The sequence below is a fragment of the Chionomys nivalis genome, chromosome 3 (assembly GCF_950005125.1).
Source record: "Chionomys nivalis chromosome 3, mChiNiv1.1, whole genome shotgun sequence".
NCBI lineage: Eukaryota > Metazoa > Chordata > Mammalia > Rodentia > Cricetidae > Chionomys > Chionomys nivalis.
This window is the reverse complement of record NC_080088.1, coordinates 123,325,567-123,344,857: the sequence shown is the minus strand read 5'-3', so window position 1 is coordinate 123,344,857 and position 19,291 is coordinate 123,325,567. Positions and strand designations below refer to the sequence as shown.

The 19,291-nt window shown below is 52.7% G+C and overlaps 1 protein-coding gene across 3 annotated transcripts; it reads right to left on the bottom strand.

Moving 5' to 3' along the window:
- Positions 1-4,327: 4,327 nt before the first annotated feature.
- Asphd2 (aspartate beta-hydroxylase domain containing 2) lies at positions 4,328-13,482 on the bottom strand. 3 transcript variants are annotated; one of them, XM_057766091.1, is made up of 4 exons: positions 13,272-13,482; positions 9,230-10,332; positions 5,332-5,445; positions 4,328-4,730 (listed from the first exon to the last, which is right to left on the bottom strand). In XM_057766091.1, the coding sequence occupies exons 2-4, from the start codon at positions 10,035-10,037 to the stop codon at positions 4,621-4,623; spliced, it is 1,032 nt and encodes a 343-aa protein (XP_057622074.1). In that variant the 5' UTR covers positions 10,038-10,332; positions 13,272-13,482; the 3' UTR covers positions 4,328-4,620. The 3 variants fall into 3 exon arrangements, with proteins under 3 accessions (XP_057622074.1, XP_057622072.1, XP_057622073.1); XM_057766089.1 differs by lacking the exon at positions 13,272-13,482 and adding an exon at positions 12,867-13,224; XM_057766090.1 differs by lacking the exon at positions 13,272-13,482 and adding an exon at positions 10,545-11,018.
- Between the last annotated feature and the right edge of the window lie 5,809 nt (positions 13,483-19,291).

Sequence of the window (19,291 nt, the reverse complement as noted above, 5' to 3'; positions counted from 1 at the left end):
ACACACACCTGCTCCCAGCCCTCAGCTGCTGGCTTCTGAGAGGAGGCATCTGCCTCCAGGCCTCTCTGTGAGGGAAACTGCCTTGTGTTCTTTCTGGGTGTCTTTGAATCCAGGCAGGAGCCCAGAACCTGCTTCAGATTGCCGAGTGGCAGTCCCTCTCTGTCCCACCTTCCTACAGCCAGGCCCAGAGTGCCACAGAAATGGCTCAGGGCTCTGTGGAGGCGGCGGGCGGCCCCACATTCACTTCCTATCCCAGCTGCCAAGCTAGTGCCAGGTTCAGCATCTGAGCTCCCATTACAGCACCTATTACCAAGGACGGTGAGTGGCTGTTGTGTCATGTGTCCCTCTGCCCCACCCCCTGCTCAGTTTGTTCAGTCTTTGTCCTTTTACTAAAGTCCAGAGGATGCTGGCCCTCCCACAGCCTCAGGAAAAGGCATTCTACAAGGGCCCAGGACATTGGCTATTTTGGGCCTTAGTACCAAAGAGGGGTCTGGGGTGCATGTCCACACCTTAGGAGATCTACAGTGCATGTGCTCCAGCAGGACACCCAAATCTGCACACTGGAGTCCCTGTGGTGTATCTGTCCTCCCAGCCTAAGCTGCCTCTGGGTGACTACAGCATAAATCATGGGAAACTATGCAAGTCTTTGCTGAAGGGAAATGGCAAAAGGTGGGTGTCCGCTGCATAGCTGCTGCAGTTGGACCCGGGACCTCACTCAGGCTAGCTTCTACCACTGAGCTCCATCCCTTATTTTTTTTTAAATGTGTTTGCACTCTGGTGGGTCAGTGGTAGAGCACCTGCCTAGAATCCTCCAGTGAAAGGCACAATGGCAAAGCCCCTACCTAGAACCCCCCAGTGAGAGACTGGGCTAATGGCTCATGGCAGAGCCCCTCCCTAGGATCCCCCAATGAGGGGAGTAGTGGCAGACCTGCCTAGACCCGCCCCTGTGAGGGGCTGGGCTCATGCTAGAGCTCCTCTAGAAAGCCCCAGTGAGGGGCTAGGGGCATGCATGGCTCAGTAGCCATGCCTGCGTAGGGGACAGGAGATGGCTGAGTGGGAGAGTGGCTGTCTAGGGTCTTATCAGTGTGGTGAAATGCAGCAGTAGTATTTGCCTGTGTGCGGCAGCTCTGGGTTCCATCCCCAGCAGTGCAGTGAGCCACCCAAACCCCCCTGGAACACTCTCGCATAGCAAGTGGGGTCAGGAGGAAGACAACGGAGGTGACCAGAGGTCACCTGGGAAGGTGGCAGGAAGTGATCAGTCCAGTATGTCACCTCCTAGGGCCACCTAGCACTGCAGTCTGCTTGAGTATGTCCACAGCCATCTGTCAGCAGCTCTGAAGTATGTGGCCTCATTCTGTCCTGTTCCCCATGTTTACAGCTGGTTAGCAGCCATTGTCCGGGGAGGGAAATGTCAGAGAATGCTGCTGGCAGTGTTGCCTGCAGTTCAGTGGGGAGCCTTAGAAAAGCATTGGTCCCTAGCCTGTCTGCTCTAACGTGCATGTGTGCACCCACACAGGCCCTCCCATTTGACATCGTACTGCCTGATTGAAAAGTCAGGTTAAGTTTACAAAGCAAGCATGAGACCCATCCTGTGGACAAGACTGACTGGGACTTTGTGGTGGCACAGGAAAGAAAGCATCACTCAAACTTGGCTCAAGAGTCAGTGCAGTTGCTTTGCTCCTGGGATCTAACAATCAACAGGCAGGTTTGGGTCCAGGCAAAGCTGCATCGGGATGCAGATGGACCCCACATGGAGGCTGGCTACTCTCCTGTGGTTCATGTGTTTTCTTAGCTGTCTCCTTCTCTTTCTCAGTGGTCCCAGAGTAAGAACTTGGGTCATGTGCCCAAAATCTGAACCAACAGGATAGGACTTCAGGAGGCTGGTTGGTCAGGTCTGGGTCAGAGGTCTAGCCTTTAAGTTGAGATCTGGCAGACCCAAAACTCATGAGCTAAGTGTGGGGTGTTACAGTTTAGTGCAGGACTCAGTGGTAGGGTATTTGTATGTTCAAGATCCTGGATCCATCCCAAGCACAGCAAACAAACAAGCAAACAAAACCCGGTGCCCAGGATTCTGTAGTCAAGCATTGCAAACTGGCTGCTGTAGAAACTGGTCAGGTGGCCTGCCCAGCACCACTCAGAACAGGGCTTAGACATACCCTTCTGCCGACTGTCTATGGCTTACTGTCCTTGCTATGCAGATCAGTGACCCTCAACCCCAGCAATTCAAACCCAAAACAGAAATGAGTTTTAAACTATAGATGGATCTGCATTCCACCCCAGACAGAGAGGGCAGCTGCTGTGGGGGTGGGGATGGGGTGGAGGGCACTGAAGACCTGCCTGTGCTGCCCGCAGTCAAGCCCACACAATCCTGGAGAGGTGATGGACAGGAAAGGGGTTTAGGGTCTGAGGACCTGATGGTGACTTGGAGCTGATCAAGCAATTGCTGAGGTGTTGGCTGGAGAGGCATGAAGAACTGGAAAGAGCGGAAAGTGGGGATTCCTTCTGGAGCAGGCCCTGGCTTACTCCCCTCTCTCCCCTCCAGCAGTCCTGGCGACACAGAAATGACCTCAGCAGCTGCTTGGCTGGCGGTGCATGCGGAGGAGCGTGAGAAACCCCCAGGCCCCGGGAGGTTTTCTTTCCACGCTCTTCCTTTCCTGGTGCAGCGACTCGTTGTGGCTGTCGGTTGGCACTGGCATATGGATAGTCAGGCTGTCCCCGGGGCACCTGGCTGCCACCGCTGTCCAGGGGAATTGGCCCGTCCTCCTTTATCCTTGCCTCTTGGACATCTGCAGCTTTGCTATGCAGAGGGATCCCACGCCTGGCCAACACCAGACCTTCAGGGAGACCAAGTGAGACTGGGAGAGAGGACTTGGTTTGCAAGAAGTGGCAGGGGAGTGAACTCCAGATGCTGAGCATGAGTCCAGAAAAATGTAAGAATTACAAATTCTTCCCATACAAATATACTGTCTGTTTTACCATTTGAGCTGACTCAACACTGCAGACTGGCTGGCTCCTGTTCACACCCTCACTCACCTGCCATATGTAGTGTGGATGGAACCCAGGGTCTCATGCATGCTAGGCCGTGCTCTGCCCTAAGCCATACCATAGGACTCTGTTAAGACAGCCATTTGGCCTCACCCACTGTTGACCTTGGCCTCAGCCGTCGGTTCCAACTCAGAAACCAAGAGGCACACTTCCACACCAGCCCATCACTTCCGGCTGCCCAGGCCCTGCCTGCTCTCACAAGCTACATGAGCACATCTCTTGTCAGCAAGTTCTTTATTTACTTCCTGTTCCACAGCCATGTCATTGGCAGGTGGTTGGGGCAGTGGGGACACATGGGAACCATGCACTCTGAAGGTCTCTGCTGAGAACCCCGAGTACAGAAGCTCTGGAGCCCAAAGGTTCCCTTCCAACTCTAAGCACAGAAATAATCTAGGTGCGTTTCTCTCCTCTGTGGACCGACTTCATCGGATTACTTTCTAGAGGAGTGGGGTTTGCATTCAGACCTAACGCAGTGTTACATAAGCAACCTGTCATTCTGTCCTGCTCTGGGCAAGACCCATGGGCCACTACTTCCAAATTGTGTTCTGAGAATGGCTGACTGTGTTCTTACATCAGCTGACCTGTGGCTATCTGGGCCTCTGGCTAGCCTTCATTTTGGGAAGAGAATTGTGTGTTTTCTCTGGAGACCAAAGACCAATGTCATATCTTTGAATCTCGGGGTCTGTAGCTCTCTTCCATGTTCTCATGCCCATGGGCTTGAGTCAATGTTTTGATCGACATGGGGCTGATTCTTTGCTATCCCCTAGTCTAGCATTTGACTCTTAGGCAACAGACTCCAAAGCATGACGGACACCCAGTCACCTGGTTGGTGGCAAAGGTGAAGCCGAGCATGTTTCCTGACAATCTCGGTGGACTCAAAACCACAGCAGAAGCGCGTGTGAGGCGTGGCTTGGCAGTAGGCTTTGGTAGGCAGTGAGCTAAGGGTATCCCTGTCCTTTGCTGACCTGGGAGCCCTCACTGGCCGTTGGCTCTGTAGGCGGCTGTGACTAAAGCAAAGGCCCTGGTCACAACCACCGGGACTCTGACAGACTTGGGTGACAGCAATAATGATGGATTCCCTGGACCCTGACCTACGCACCACCCTGATGGTGACTAGTAAGACCCTAATGAAGCCAACCAGGTGTGCAGACTACAGGCTGTCTCTTGCTCTGGGACAGTATAGATCCAAATCCCAGCATCAGAGGCCAAGCTGTCGGGCCCAATGGCTGTGGTCTCTGGTGAGACAGCTATAAAGTTTAAGATGATTACATTCAGACAAATGGCCATTTGGTTACTCTATTCCAGAACACAGAGAAGACATCAGGTAGCAAAGTCACAGACTTGAGGGGTACAGAGTCTCTGGTCATAACCAAAGGGACACACTAATAGGCCAGAAGTCCCAGTAGATAACTGGAAGGGGAAAGAAACCTAAGAAGTTCCCAGTAACCAAAGGAAAGAGGGCTCCCATGGGGACAGGAGGCCATATGCGCTTCCAGTATGGACCACGACAGGGACTGGGCTGTCCCACAGTCCACCTGGGCCCCAGTCAGCCTGGCTCCAGCCCAGGCCACGTCCTCATCGTCCTGGAGCAAAGATGAAATCCAGGGCCTGCCGTTCGGCAGCTGCCACGTTGGGGTGCCAGAGATCCACCATGAAGACCGCCCGTGGGCCATCCTCAGCGGAACCTGGGGAGGAGGAGCGTAAGGGGGTCAGGGTGGGGAGGAGCATAGGGGGTCAGGGTGGCACTCCACACCTGGGGAGGAGGAGCATAGGGGGTCAGGGTGGGGAGGAGGAGCATAGGGGGTCAGGGTGGCCCTCCACACCTGGGGAGGAGGAGCATAGGGGGTCGCGGTGGCCCTGTACACTCATGTAGACCGAGCTGTAGGCCTATGGGCATGGGAAGACCTCCCCGTCCCAGATGGAGAATGTTCATGAGGTCTCTCCCAAGTCTTGAGGAAGGCGAATGAAAGAAAAACAGGGAGGGAACCTGGGCAGGGCAGTGGGACTGTCACTGCGGACATAGTCCGCATACTGTTGTCCCAACCCACAGAATGTCTGACACTGGAAATGAACCTGAATGTGACGACAGCCTTCAAGTCATGACAGCTGGTTGAAGGTGGCTCGTCACCTGTCATACCAGCTACCCATGTGGGGAGACTGCATGGGAAGGTGAAATGGGGGGCCTTGGGAGTTCCTGGTCAGTTTTGTCTGGTACCCCAAAACTTCTCTTTTAAAAACAATCATAAAGCAAGCAGGCAGGCAAACTCTGGGAGAGGTAGCGCCCACCTTCATGGAATGCAGTATGCAGGAAAGAGTCGTCGAAGAGCAGGCAGCGACCTTCCGCCCAGCACTGGGGCTCGCCCCCCACCACCAGCTCACAGCCATTGGGAGTCTTCAGACCTTGGGGAAAAACAGAGGGTTGAGAGTGAAGGCGGCCAGGGTTCAAGGCTGCTAGAAGGTGGAGGTGGGCTGCTCCGGTGGGCACTTAAAAGCTTAGGTCTTCCACATGCTCCCCTGGAGTCCACACTGTGGGCTATCTGTGACCCATAACTCAGAGACCGAGGCCACCGAGATGATGGCATTAGGGATCTTTAGGATAAGGTCATGAATGGGATCTATACTTATAAAACGGACCTCTGTACTACATGAGGTCACAGCAAGAGGCCGCCACGGCCACTGTGCCGGCGAGTCTATGCCCACATGGCACACAAACTAGAGTCATCCAAAAGGAGGGAGACCCAGTTGAGAAAATGCCTCCATAGATCTGACCGTAAGACATTTTCCTAATTAGTGGTTGATGAGGGAGGGTCTGGTCCATTGTGGGTGGGGCCATCTCTCAGCTGGTGGTCCTGGGTTCTATAAGAAAGCAGGCTGAGCAAGCCATGAGGAATAAGCCAGTAAGCAGCACCCTCCATGGCTTCTGCATTTGGCTCCTGCCTCCAGGTTCCTGCCCTGTGTGAGTTCCTCCCCAGCTTGCTTTTGGTCATGGCATTCATCACAGCAAACAGGAACCCCGGCTAAGACACTCACCTGGCAGCCAGAGCCACTTTGGTCCTACAGAGCTCTGCCTTGGACCTCCAGCCTCAGAACCTTGCAGAGTCTGCCTCTGGGCTGTTTTGTTTGTTCAGTCAGGGTCTCACCATGTTGCCCAAGCTAGCCTTGAACTCTCAATTCCCCTACCACCACCCAGCTGTTTCTGTTCTTTTTTAATTTAAAACTTTGTATTAATATTGTGTGCGGTGTGCCTGACACCGCATGTGTGTGAGCATTAAAGGATCACTTAGGGGAGCAGTTCTGTCCTCCCACTGTGGGTTCCTGGAATCAAACTCAGGTCATCAGGCTTGTAAGGCAAGCGCCTTTGCTCACTGAGCCACATCGCCAGCCCTGTTGTTATCTGAAAGCCACCCAGCATGTGGAATTGTCACACAGCCGGTCAGTCTTTCGAGGGACGGGACTGGCGAGGCCGTGCTGGCTACTACCACCCAAACTCCTCCTTGGTTGGTTTCATCTGGTCTGGGCCCTAGACCGATTGCTTACATCAGTCTAGGTTCTCATGACCTCAAGAACTCATGATATCTCGTCCTGGGATCCATGGGAATCCAAGCCAGCTTCGTCCATGCACAGTCAGCCTACAGCAGGACCTCTTCAACAGACAATTCCCTGTTATTCCCACAGAGATCAAGGACCCATTTTCCCCTACAAGTTACTGGCTGGCCTGAGAAGGGAATGTTCACAACGACACAGTGTGCACATTCTGCGCACATGCACGCATACACAAGTATATGGTACGCACGTATCAGACATTAACTCAGCGACCCAAACCTCCATGTCCTTCTCCCAGGCTGCCTACTCCGCACCCCTGGATCCTGACCACATCAGTCTCCCAGGTTTGCCCCTGCTCTGCATTCCAAAGCCTTTGAACAGCACGGCAGCTGGGGATGCACTTCAGTGGCTCAGCACTTTCCCAGCATGCATCAGACTCGGGTTCAGCCCAGTACCCTGGAAATCAAAAGCTCCCACAAAGCAAGACCTTTCAAAAGAAAAGCTTCACTCCAATTCCCAACAGCCCTGAACCCCAGCCTGGCCTAGCCTGGCCTAAGTCAGCCATATGCTCCCCCCAGCCTACCCGCCTTCCGCCTTCCAGCTGTTTGCAGCCCAGCTCCCTCTATGGACTCTTGCCATAGGTTTATTAAAGCAAAGCCTACCTGGTAATAAAGCTGGCCTCTGCCTGCTGAGAACTTCAAAAGCGCGAACTACTTACTTTTCTTCAAATAGCCCTGAAGGCAGGGTTGAGCACGCCCCACCCCCTGTTTTAAAGAGGAAGCTTGGCTTCCAGGGCCTGACAGTGGGAGATGCCTTACTGAGCCCTGTGTAGTCATGACAGCCACTGCCACGTTCAGGAGACTGCCAGGCACTATGCCAAATGGCCACTTAGTGAGTTGTGTCCTCAGAGTTCTCCTTAGCGCTGGAGCTGTGTGTCCACTCTGCAGAGAGGCGATGAGGTCTATTTGAGACTCGGACCCTGTCCAGCCCGCAGCTGCCCGTGGATCCAGACTCCGGTTTCGAGCTGCCACCCTGTCCCACCTGCCTGTCAAGCCAACCGCAACAGCCCTTTGACGATGGTACTTCTGCTTCTCAGCACAGACATCTTCAGTGCAAAGCACACGGTATCCAGGGAGCAGAGGGAGCAGAACTGCTGGGGCGAGAGGGGGTGGGGGCCTAGCATCTGGCACAGGCTCCTGCAAAGTGCACTAGCGAACCCCACCACAGCCTGCTCGGGACACTCATCCTCCGCTTTCCCCCGTCCCTGCAGCCAGCCAGCACCGTCGCTTACAGCTGCCACGAAGCTCAGCACGCTCTACTCTAGAATATTCACCAGCGAGGCCATGGCCTTTGTCACTAGCTTCCTGTCACATTCACCAGGAAGAAGGTCCCCCATAGTTGTGAGGTTTACCTCCATGTACCTTACTCTGCACCTAGCACTGATGGCCACTCTGAGACACACCTCCTCTGACAGATCCCCAAGGGATAGCTCCTGCCTCACTCTGGGGCAGGGCAGAGGAGGGAAGCAGCTCACATGTAGCACAGCTAACTCATAGCTGGGCTCAATAAAAAGGCAGCTTAGCTTGACACTCAATTTGCATGCCACACACACACAGCGCACATGATTCCTAGACTTTGAATAAAATGACCAGAATACTGGACACCATTGATCTGTCGTGACTCAGAATGTTTAAGCATCTTTCCCAGCCTCTCGGGCACCACTGAGGCCCTCTGTCACTGTCAGAACCCCCATGGGTTCTGTGTCAGCCACCACAGAGAACAGCAGCCACCAGCCATAGCTGGATACATAAACTTAAGTGAAAACTTTAGCTCAGCTGTTCCACTGACCACGGCCCAAGCCCTCAGCAGCCACACGTGGCCAGCAGCTCACACAATGGACAGGGAAGATGGAGGACACTTACCAGTCTCTCCTCCAAAGTTCTTTCAGACAGTGCCTTTCCTGCCAGATCCTAGATTTAAGTTGGTATGTGGCCTGGTGGCAGAGAGCATGTGTGAGTGCCTAGCTTCCATCTCCAGCACCACAGGAGAATGAGTCAAAGTTTGAGAGAATAAAAAAAAACATGAGGTTCATATTCTGCCATCACAGTTGTTTATAGACCACCACCAAGAAACCAGGCTCTGAGGCTGGGATATGACCAAGTCTTGTAAAGCACTTATAGTACAGTCATGAGGACCTGAGTTGCTACTTCCGCATGTGAACTGGCTAGGCATTGTGGCACACACTTAGAGTTACAGGGTTGGGGAGTCAGAGAAGGGGAGGCAGACCCCCCGGGGCTTGTGGCCAGTGAATCTAACATAGCCAGTGAGCCCCAGATTCCAGAGAAATCCTGTAAAAACAAGGTAGAAAGATTCTGAGTCACAAGACTCAATGCTGATGGCTGGCCTCAGCACACACACACACACACACAACACACACACATGCAAGTGCACACATAGAGTGCAGGTTAGCACTTCAAGCCTCAACCCTCTGCCAAGCAAGTGAGTGCTGGCACTATAGGTGTGTTCCACTGCACCCAGCTGAACGTGTCTGTATTTGGTCAAAGCACCCAAGAGGCAAAGGCACCTTGCTACTTGAGGCTTCCGTGAATGTGCATGCTGGGGCTCTGCCCCATCCACGTACCTAGGTGGCACCGGATGCGGATGTTGGTGGGTCCATAGTGCTCCGTGATCACAGTCCCAGGACTCAGCACCGAGATGCAGGCATTCCCGAAAACATTGTTTCCAATACAGGTCCGGAGGCTGCCGAGCAAGCGGTACGTCCGTGGGCACTTCCTGCAGTTCCTGGGGACACAAACGCCCTGGTTGACAAAGTCAAAGGTGAACCACTCCCCGCTGGGGGTACTGTTCACTTTCCACCCCTGTGGGAGGCTACAATTAGAGAAGGCCTTGTAGAGTGTCTCAAACTCGCAGAGGATGGCCTGGAAGTTCCGCTCCAACAGCTCCACATCGTGCTTCTGGGCGTCCCGGGAGAAGTAGGGCGTAGTGGGGAGATCAGGTAAGAAGAAGACCTCGGGCTTCTGGATGGAGGGCTGGCTGCTGAGGTAGCGGCCCTGCTCCCGGATGCCCTTGTGGATGCGGCCCATACCGGACCATGAGTACCGCTTGGCATATTCCTGCAGGTTGTGGTAAAGCTTCTGGTTGAGACCATCGTGGTGCATGCAGCGCACGCACTCAGGTGACTGGCAGTACATGGACCCATTCTGTAGCCCATTGGCATCCACTCCCTGCAGGAGGGAGTTGACGGACACATGGGGTCGGGGCTGTTCTCGGCCCACATGGTAACAGTACCACACAAACATGACCAGCAGGCAGACCACAGTGACAACGGCTGTGCTGTCACAGTCCCGTACAGACTGGATGCCGGTGGCAATACAGTCCCTCAGGCCATCCAGAGACCAACTCCAGGCCACCAGTCCCTCCAGCCACATCTTGAGGAACTCAGTGCTTGGATGGAAGCTGGCTCAGACGATCAGTCCTCTAGGGGTCGCCAGGGTACCCACAACATCTAGGTTAGCAGAAGGTGGAAGGAGTAGCTGGAGCAGGGGGAGGCATGGCTGCCACTGTCCCTCAGTTCCTGCCAAGGGCGCCATTGATGAATGGTGAGGCCTGCTGATGGGGCCCACCAGTAAAAGTCACTGAAGTTGGGCAGAGGGCACTGCCTTATATCCCATTAGCAAATGCAGTCAGTCAGCCACTATGAAAGGATCTTCATGGTGTCCAAACCTGGCATGGAAACCAGAAAACAGCACATTAAAGTTATGAAAAGAAAAGTCCTAAATACAACAGTCTCGGGAGGATGGAAATGCATCACAGAACAGCAGAGGGCTGTCACAATGGCACACTCTCCCTCTTTTTGCAAGCATGCTGTAAATCAGGCTAATATCACATCGGAAAAGGAAGCGGGTGCCCTGGAGTGGCCTCTGTGGCAGACACACCTCTTTCTGCCACTCAGTTGGCCTTACAGGAAAAGTCCAAGTCTTGTGACGCTGCTTTGCCAGCCATTATGGGAGGTGGAACCCAAGTCACTGTAAAACACAATGCAAGCCCAACTGTGCCTCCCAGATCTCCAGAACCCAGAGTGTCCCCCCGTTCCTCTGACACACTCTGTCCACCCCTCCTTTTCCATGGTTGTGCAGTCAGGTTTGCGTCCTCCTGGAAGCCCTCCATCACCGGGAGGAACACAGTTGAGAGCATCTCAGTGTTCCTCCTCCTTCCCTAGGGGAGAATAGAGTACAATGACAGCAAGACTGTCTCCTGCTGCCTGGACCAGCTAGGCCTGGGAAGTCTTCAGCATAGCAGAGAAGTTGCACACCCAAACTTCTAGACTAGGCTAGACTAGGAGTGGACACCAGCTCTTTGCAGGGCATGTCTCCTCTCTAAGTTTTCATCCATCTACTGGCTGGGAATAATGTCACAGTGAGCCCTCATTGTGAGAGTGACAGGCAAACCAAACATGGAGTGTCCCAAGACTCCCACCCTGAGCAGAATGCTAAGGCCGAAACACCCCGACTTGGGGTGATATCCACTCCTGGTCTCATGGAGAGCCTTTGGTGCTCATTCCTCACCTACTGGCACCATCCTGGTGTCGGCTGAATAAAGAATCACTTGACTATAATGTTTAGGAAGTCAAAAAAACACACATACTGAATATTCATGGGGACTCATGCTTCTAGGAAAAGTACAGGAATGGGGGAGAGAGAAGCCAGTTTCTTCTCAAGATGCAAAGCCCGGGTGTTAAGCTCCTTCGCTGGCCCCTCCTCCATGGGTGATGCCATCGCTCCACTGTTTCCACTTTAGGAAAAGGGAAAAGGCTCCAGAAAGGTGTCTTCTTTGCACTTGCTCTTCAAGCCAGTACAGGATTCCCAAAATGAAACACGTTTCCCCCTAAACTGCAACTAAAACTGTCTTCAGCAGCAGGTTTCCTGGGTGCCCAGAGTCTCAGCTGGTTGTAAAACTGTCTTCAGCAGCAGGTTTCCTGGGTGCCCAGAGTCTCAGCTGGTTGTAAAACTGTCTTTAGCAGCAGGTTTCCTGGGTGTCCGGAGACTCAGCTGGTGGTAGTACCTGACCTATGAAACTGAGTTCCCACTAACCTGCTCATCTCAAATGTACACACATGCGCGCGCGCACACGCACACACACACACACACACACACACACACAATGGGTGGATGGCTAGGGGAGCTCTCCATGGGTCATGAGCTCTTCCCCTCCTCACAACAGCCTCATTCTGGACAGAGCAGACGAGAGCCCTCCCCAAGACAGAACAGTAAAAGATTCAGCAAGGAGAGACCTTAACCTTTTCAAGAGATCCAATCCAGCGCTAAGAGAGTGAACTGGGAGCTGCCAGTCACTTAGAGCCCCAAGAGGCTGGCTGTTCCTGCACACACGGAGGAACATTCAAGCCCAGAGCTAACCTAACCCGTGACAAGAAAACAACTCTGGTTTTAGTGGAGTGAGTGGCAGCAGGAGGATGGATGGATACACACTGGTTCTTCTGGTTCCCATCAGTGATGGGCACCATGCAGGTTCTGAACCTCAAATCTCAAAGACCAGCGGGCTCCGGGGAATAAAGGCCAAATTCAATCAAGTCCAATCAAAGATAACTTCTAACACGAAGAATGCCCGGGGAGACAGTCTGCGTTTGACCCAGTTAACCCGGATCAGGTGACCAGCTCAGGAGGCTTTCTGATGCTAATGATCCCGGGTCACCCTGAGGTGAAGCCCGGAGACTCCGGAACGCCCCTGCAAGGCACAGCACAGCAGCTGTGTGATGTTTGCTGTCCTCTCTATCAGAGAGCCTGAGAGCTGTCCGGAGACGAGCCCTCCCCTCTAGGGAGCTTCCCTCCTCAGAGTCTCCGGCCAGTATCACAGGCCCTGGAGCCAGGTCGGAAAGACGTGTTAACGCAGGTGGTAGTAATGCCAGTAGTCAGGGGATGAGATGCTGAGGTAAGGGTTACCTGGAAAAGTAGGAAGGAGGGTCAGGACGCGTGACAATTCATGGGATAGGGAGGTGGGTCAAAGTGGCTGATGCTGAGGAGGAATGGGGGACCGGGAGAAAAGGCAATAGAAGAGAGGAAGAGAAGAGGAGGGGAGAGAGAGGAGGCGGGGGTGATGCTGCGCGGCGCGATCCAGCCGGAGCGGCACTCAGCATGCAGCCGGTGCTAGGCGACCGCGGGCCCTGGGCCGGCCTGGGATGCAGGCGCGGGCGCCCAGAGCATCGTCCTCCGCAGCCCCGCAGCCCCGGAGACGCCGCTTACCTGCGCGGGCGGCTGCGGGGAGCCGGGCGACGCCACTGCCCCAGGGACGCGGCCGCCCCCTGCCGCGCCCGCAGCAGCCGCCCGGCCCGAGCCGCGAGCCCCGCCGAGCCGGTGCCGCCCGCGCTGCGCTCCGCGGCCCCGAGGACCACAACTCCCACAATGCCGCGCGCGCCTGGCGGCGGGGAGGGGGCGGCGGGGCGGGACCCCCGGCGCGTGCACCTGCCGCGCGTGTCCGCGGGGGGTGGTGTCCGCGAGTCCCGCCCCACCGCGCGCCAGGTGCGCGCCTCAGGCGCGGGGTCTTCGTGTTTCAACCGCACAGGGTCCAGCTGGGTCCTCCCTCCCGCATCTCTTTCCCTCCGTGTCCTTCCCCTTGCCCCTCTTGCCTGTGATGGATCCCACACACACTTCTGAGGCTCCGCGGACACGTGGGATGAAATTGCAAATGGAACAGCCTGGAAGATCCGCGGCTCCGTGCTCCGCCTGGGCGCTGCCGACGGGAGCTGTTGCAGACCTGACGCCTGCCCACAGGGAGGCCCAGTCTAGCCAGCAGCGGTCTGTTCTGTCCAGCTCACAGGATGGAGAGGGACTACTGAGCTGGGCCTGGGGACACCGCGCTGCCAGCGCCCAGGGAAGCGTGGGCTCCGAGGAACAGTGCATGGGAGTTCTGGGAGTGTGGGGTGGGATGCCAGCCCACAGCCCATCTGTGTATGTCCTCGAACCTACTGCTTTCAATCCCAGCATGCATCTCTGTCATGGCCTAGAATCCTTATTTCTGTCCAGGATCCATCTCTCGGGCCTGTCCCAGAACCCTTTGGCCCTTCACCCAAGCTTACACTTCTACTGTTGGTGGCTGAGAACCCACCTCCCTCACCCAGAACTCCTGCTTCCTTTCTCAGAACCCACTCCTTCATTTCCTGGAGTCCCCACCTCTGTCACATAAGCCCCCGTCACAACTCCAGAAGTAGACGGACATTTTTTTCTAATTTTTGTTTTAATACAATAACCCAAACTGCATTCATTAATTTACTAGGTTCTTTCACATGGCTGCTACCAAAACATCTGACAGAAACTGCTTGAGGAGGAAAGGCTTGTCTGGGTTTTTAGTCCGTCATGGCAGAAAAGGCATGGAGGAATGGTGGACATGGAAGTGTAAGATCGAAGCTCAGGAAACCGGGGCAGAACAGTCTGCTTCCTGCCTGCCACTACCTGCTTCCTGCAGCCAGACCCACCTCCTGTCAGCTCCAGAGTCTCCCCAAATGGTGCGGTAGACTGAGGAACAAATGGTCAAACCACCGAGTATGATTTCAATTGGAATAGTCACAATTGAGAGTTTGTAAAATGCACTTAGGGTGGGTGCTGATACAAGCGTGGGCTACAGAAGGCTGCACACCAAGCCCTCCTGCTCCCACTAGTAACTGGACTGAGTGGCCAGAGAAAGAACAGGGCTGTGCCCTGCTTCACGTTTAGAAAGTTGCCCAAATTTAGCCATGTCCAAGGCACTTACGCATAAAGAACGCTATTTTCATATGGATGTCCGTATGTGCTCCATTCCTGGACTACACCATCTGCAGGACATTAGGAATTAATATTGTCTATGAATCTTGTAATTATCTGTGACCAGAGTGATTATAGGGCTCCATGTTTGTTAAGAGTGTTTACTTGTTCGGTGACCAGATTCCAGACACAGTTCTGCTAACCTCTCTGGCCATTTTATTTTTTTAATTTGCTAAGAGTCTCAGGAAATGAAAATAACTCCAATCTTGGTCAAGCTCCAATGGCCTTAATAGGTGAGTTCTGCCAGAAAAGGGTACCCAGGACTTGTCGAGGGGACTCTGGGGGTGAGAACTGTGGCCACACTACCACTGTGCTGGCGGAAGGGCTGAGAGCAGGACTAAATGGGTCTAAATTGCCTGCCTTCAGCACTGCTGTCACGGCGTTCTCCTCCCTCCTTCCTTGTTGAGGGAAGTCATTGCAGCCCACTCTAGAATCCACAGCCCGTCATTACGCCACCAGCGCAGCTTGGGGCCACCCGTCTCCCTGCTTCTGCAGAGAGAGAGAGAGAGAGAGAGAGAGAGAGAGAGAGAGAGAGAGAGAGAGAGAGTGTGTGTGTGTGTGTGTGTGTGCTGGGGCGGGGGTTGGGAGGACACAGCTCAATCAAGGTCACAGTGAAACAACAAAACAACAGGAAGTGTTAAGGGGTGGGTGTGGCCACTCTGGAATTGGATCCTGAGTGTCTGTTAAAATGACAAATGTTCATAGGTTGAGAACCAACAGCTTTAGCAGGGCGGTGGTGGTGCATTTGGGAGGCAGAGGCAGGTGAGTTTGAAGCCAGCCTGGTCTACAAAGTGAGTTCCAGGACAGCTAGGGCTGTTTCACGGAAAACCCTGTTTTAAAAAAACAAACCACCAACAAACAAGAACCAACAGCTTACTTGCCTGAATCCTAAAATTGAAAGGGCCAAGGCAGGAGGATGGAAGTTGTACACCAGCCTGGGCTCTATTGCTAGGCCCTGTCTTAAACACTGTACAAAAGAAAACCAACAGCCATTAACTGACTTCACTGTACAACACTTGCACTTTCACGATGTAATACAATAACATTTAAGAAGGAAAGGATGGATTCATGGGTGATCTCAAAGGTTAAGTTTCTAGGTAAATTACACAGCAAAGAAAATACAATTACACTATGGTATCGTTTTACTCTCTAGGGGGGTTGTACAAGAGTGCCCCTCCACTCATCTGTTTGAATCCTAGTTCCTGTTTAGGAAGGAACCTGGAACTGTTGCTGGAACTGTTTAGGAAGGATTGGGAGGCATGGCCTTGTTGGAGGAGGTGTGCTACTGGGAGCAGGCTTTAAGGTTTCAGAAACCCAGGCCCAGTTATCTCTCTCTTTCTTTCTTTCTCTCTTTCTCCTACTTACAGAAAAGGGTTCAAGTGCCCAGTTATTATTCCAGTGTGATGCCTGCCTCCCTGCTCCCAGCCATGACTCACCCTCTGGAACTATAAGTTACCTTGGTTGTGGTGTCTTTACAGAAACAAGGAAGCAACTAAGACACCTGCTTAATGTGCACGTGCAGGTCTGTGTGTATATTCCTGTGGCAGCAGAAGAGGAACATATGTGTGCTCTCTTACATAAGATGTTCTGTGTTCATACATGCAAAAGATATCCCTTGGAGGAGGCATTCTGCAATCATAGGATTTTTAGGGTCATGGAAAGCTAAGGGGAAAAGGACTTGGAATGGAGGGCAGGAGGAAAGCCTGCATGTTCTATATTGTCTACCTCCTTTACAGACACACGTTTTTTATGCAGCCCAGGCTACCACTCAGGCTATTAGGCATGGTGGCACACACCCTTACCCACCGTGTCCTACTGACACATGGTACATACATCCTTACCAACCGTGTCCTGCTGACATGTGGCACACACCCTACCCTACCATGTTCTACTGACACGTGGTAACACACACCCTTACCCACCAAGTCCTACTGACACTTGGTGACACACACCCTTACCCACTGAGTCACCTCACTGTCCTACTGACAGAATTATTTTTATTGATTTTATTGAGCTATATATTCTTCTCCACTCCCCCCCACCTCTCCCCTCCACTTCTACCCTCTCCCATGGTCCCCATGCTCCCATTTACTCAGGAGATCTTGCCTACTGACGGAATTTTAAAACTTGTCTGTAAACATACAGAGAACAATTTTGACAAAATTCATAACCTAAAAACTCAGAGCAAAGTAGGAGTAGAAGGGAATGGCAGAGAGCACGAGACTGCCTGACAGGGTAGTAAGTGCTTTGTGTGCGCGCACGTGCGCGCGTGTGTGCAGAGAGAGCCCAGCATAAGGCACTTTTCTAATAGTGGTTGGAAGTTAGAAAGCTTTAACACCCTTTGTTCTGGGTAAATTTTCAGAGTAGGGTCTGTGTGTGTGTGTTTAGGGATGTTCTTTTCATTTTTTAATGAGAAAATATGAGTTCAATGAGCACTCATGGATAGAAAAAATGAGGCACAAATTAGGGACAAAATTCATTGTTCTGGAAAGATCTTCAAAGCAACATGTCTGTAAACCCAAAACTCAGGAGTCTGAGGCAGCAGGATTGTCACAGGTTTGAGGCCAGCCTGTAATACATAGTTGAGTTAGAACAAATTCTGTGTTGGTGTGTAGTATAAAGTGTAAAAATATATACTAATATTTATTAACAGCAAAAACATTGTGTGAGACTGAGCAACACAAATGCAGGTTAGCAGCTATTGCTACGGGATAAGAGGGGCAGAAGTAATACATATGGGATGCAATGGCCGAGGAGATGGCTCAGGAGTAAGTGTGCTTGCTCTACAAGCTTGGCCTGAGCCCAGATCCCCAGGACCCACATAAGCGCCTAGGCATGTGAACCTGTAACCTCAGTGTTTTAGGGGGCAGAGACAAGAGGAGCACTGGGGTCTCTGGCTGCCAGCCAAGCTCCTGTGAGAGATCCTGAGACTAAGACAGAAGGTGATAGAGCAAGGCACTCCTCTGGCCTTCATGATTGTGCACACACACACACACACACACTTTAATGTATATTCCACACACATATACACATAATGACCAGAACTGAGGCTGGAGAGATGGCTCCCAGGTTAAGGGTACCCACTGGCAGAGGACCTGCGTCTGAGTCTCAACACCCACATGGTGACTCAGAACTGCATGTGATTCCAGTTCCAGGGGATGTGATGTCCTCTTTTGGCTTCAGCAAGCACCAGGCATGCATGTCGTGTGCAAGCAAACATTTATACACATAAATAAATAAAATTAAATTTAGAAACTATCAGAGTTGTGAAGCAAAATGTTAAGATTTGGTAAAGTTGAGCACGACATGAAGTTTGTTCGATTTGTCTCTCTGAATGTTGAAATGTCACAAGTGATAACGGTGCGACCTGACTAGGGAAGGCGAGTTTTTGAGAGTTTGAGTTGTGAGTTTCTAATGTGCTGTAAGTTGTTTGAAGCACGAGAGTGGTCAGTGTAGTGTGGTTCAACTTGGGGTGCTGGTGCCACCTTTGGGGTTGCTGGTGATTGCCTCTGAGTGCTGGCTTTCCGTCAGTTTTTCACTCACCGTCTCTCTCTCTCTCTCTCTCTCTCTCTCTCTCTCTCTCTCTCTCTCTCTGTGTGTGTGTGTGTGTGTGTGTGTGTGTGAGAGAGAGAGAGAGAGAGAGAGAGAGAGAGAGAGAGAGAGAGAGAGAGAGAGAGAGAGAGAGGAGAGATGGGTGTTAGTATTCAGGCATCTCTACTGGCCTGATCTTGGGTGTATGTCCTCAGGTGTAGCCACTAAGAGATGTAGCCACCTATGCATATTCACTATGTTCCCTTTTAAAAGGGCCCTGCCCACCTCCCATCACCCTCCCTCCCTCCCTCCCTCCTTCCCTCCCTCCCTCCCTTCCTCCCTCCTTCCTCTTCTGCTACTCCTGTCCCCACTGGCCAGTCTCCCCACTCCCCTCCGTTCACTTTCCCCCAATGAAAACCACCCCACCTGAGCATGACATCTTTCTCTCGTGAGCCAGTTTTTTCAAATTCAACAGTGGGTAATGTCACCATCGAGTTGACAGGATTTCGAATCTCCTAGGAGACACATCTGGGCCAGTCTATGAGGGTGTTTTGGATATATTTAACTGAGGTAGGAAGAACCACCTTGAGTGTGGGAAGCACCATTCTCTGGACTGCGGATCCAGGCTGAATAAAAAGGGAAAACTGAGCTGAGCACCATAGCTCCTGATCGCAGGCGGCACCTGACCAGCCTCGGACTCCTGGTGGATTGCAGTCACTGAACTAGATATTTGGTCGTAAGAATGAGGGAAGTAACTAACACAGGAGATAAAAATAAGTTGAGACCACTTCTCTCAAGAGTCCCCAAATGAATGGGCACCTGCACTTTGGGAACCACCAAAAGAAGTCAGAACCCAGCATTCTAGATGATATTGCACTTTCCAAATGGGTCTTGCCCTGAATGGTAGCGTTTGTCTGGTTGGCATGGACACCAGGGGCATTCAGTCCAGAAAACAGAGCCACAGGCAGGTGTTCCAAAATGCACACGTTCCAAGAATGGTCAAGATCACCCCCGCTAATCCAATAATGCACTGCTGACATCCATTTAGCATTTGAACTTCCTGCTTATGGCGTAAATTGTGGGGCCAGACATGTGGGCGGTGAGGACCTGCTTCCAGATGCTGGAGTAAGTGAATTACTCAGAAGCTCTCTGCAAAACCTGTCACTGGGTCAGCCTGCTTTACATCCTCGTGACTCTTACTGGGTCACTGTGCTACGGTCTGATAGTGGAAAGCCCAGATTTGGTTCCAAGCAGATGGAACTGTCTCGGAACCTCGTGGAATCTTTAAGAGGACAGCCTCCCTGGAGTCGGCCTTGAGGTTTGCAACCCAGGCCCTCTTT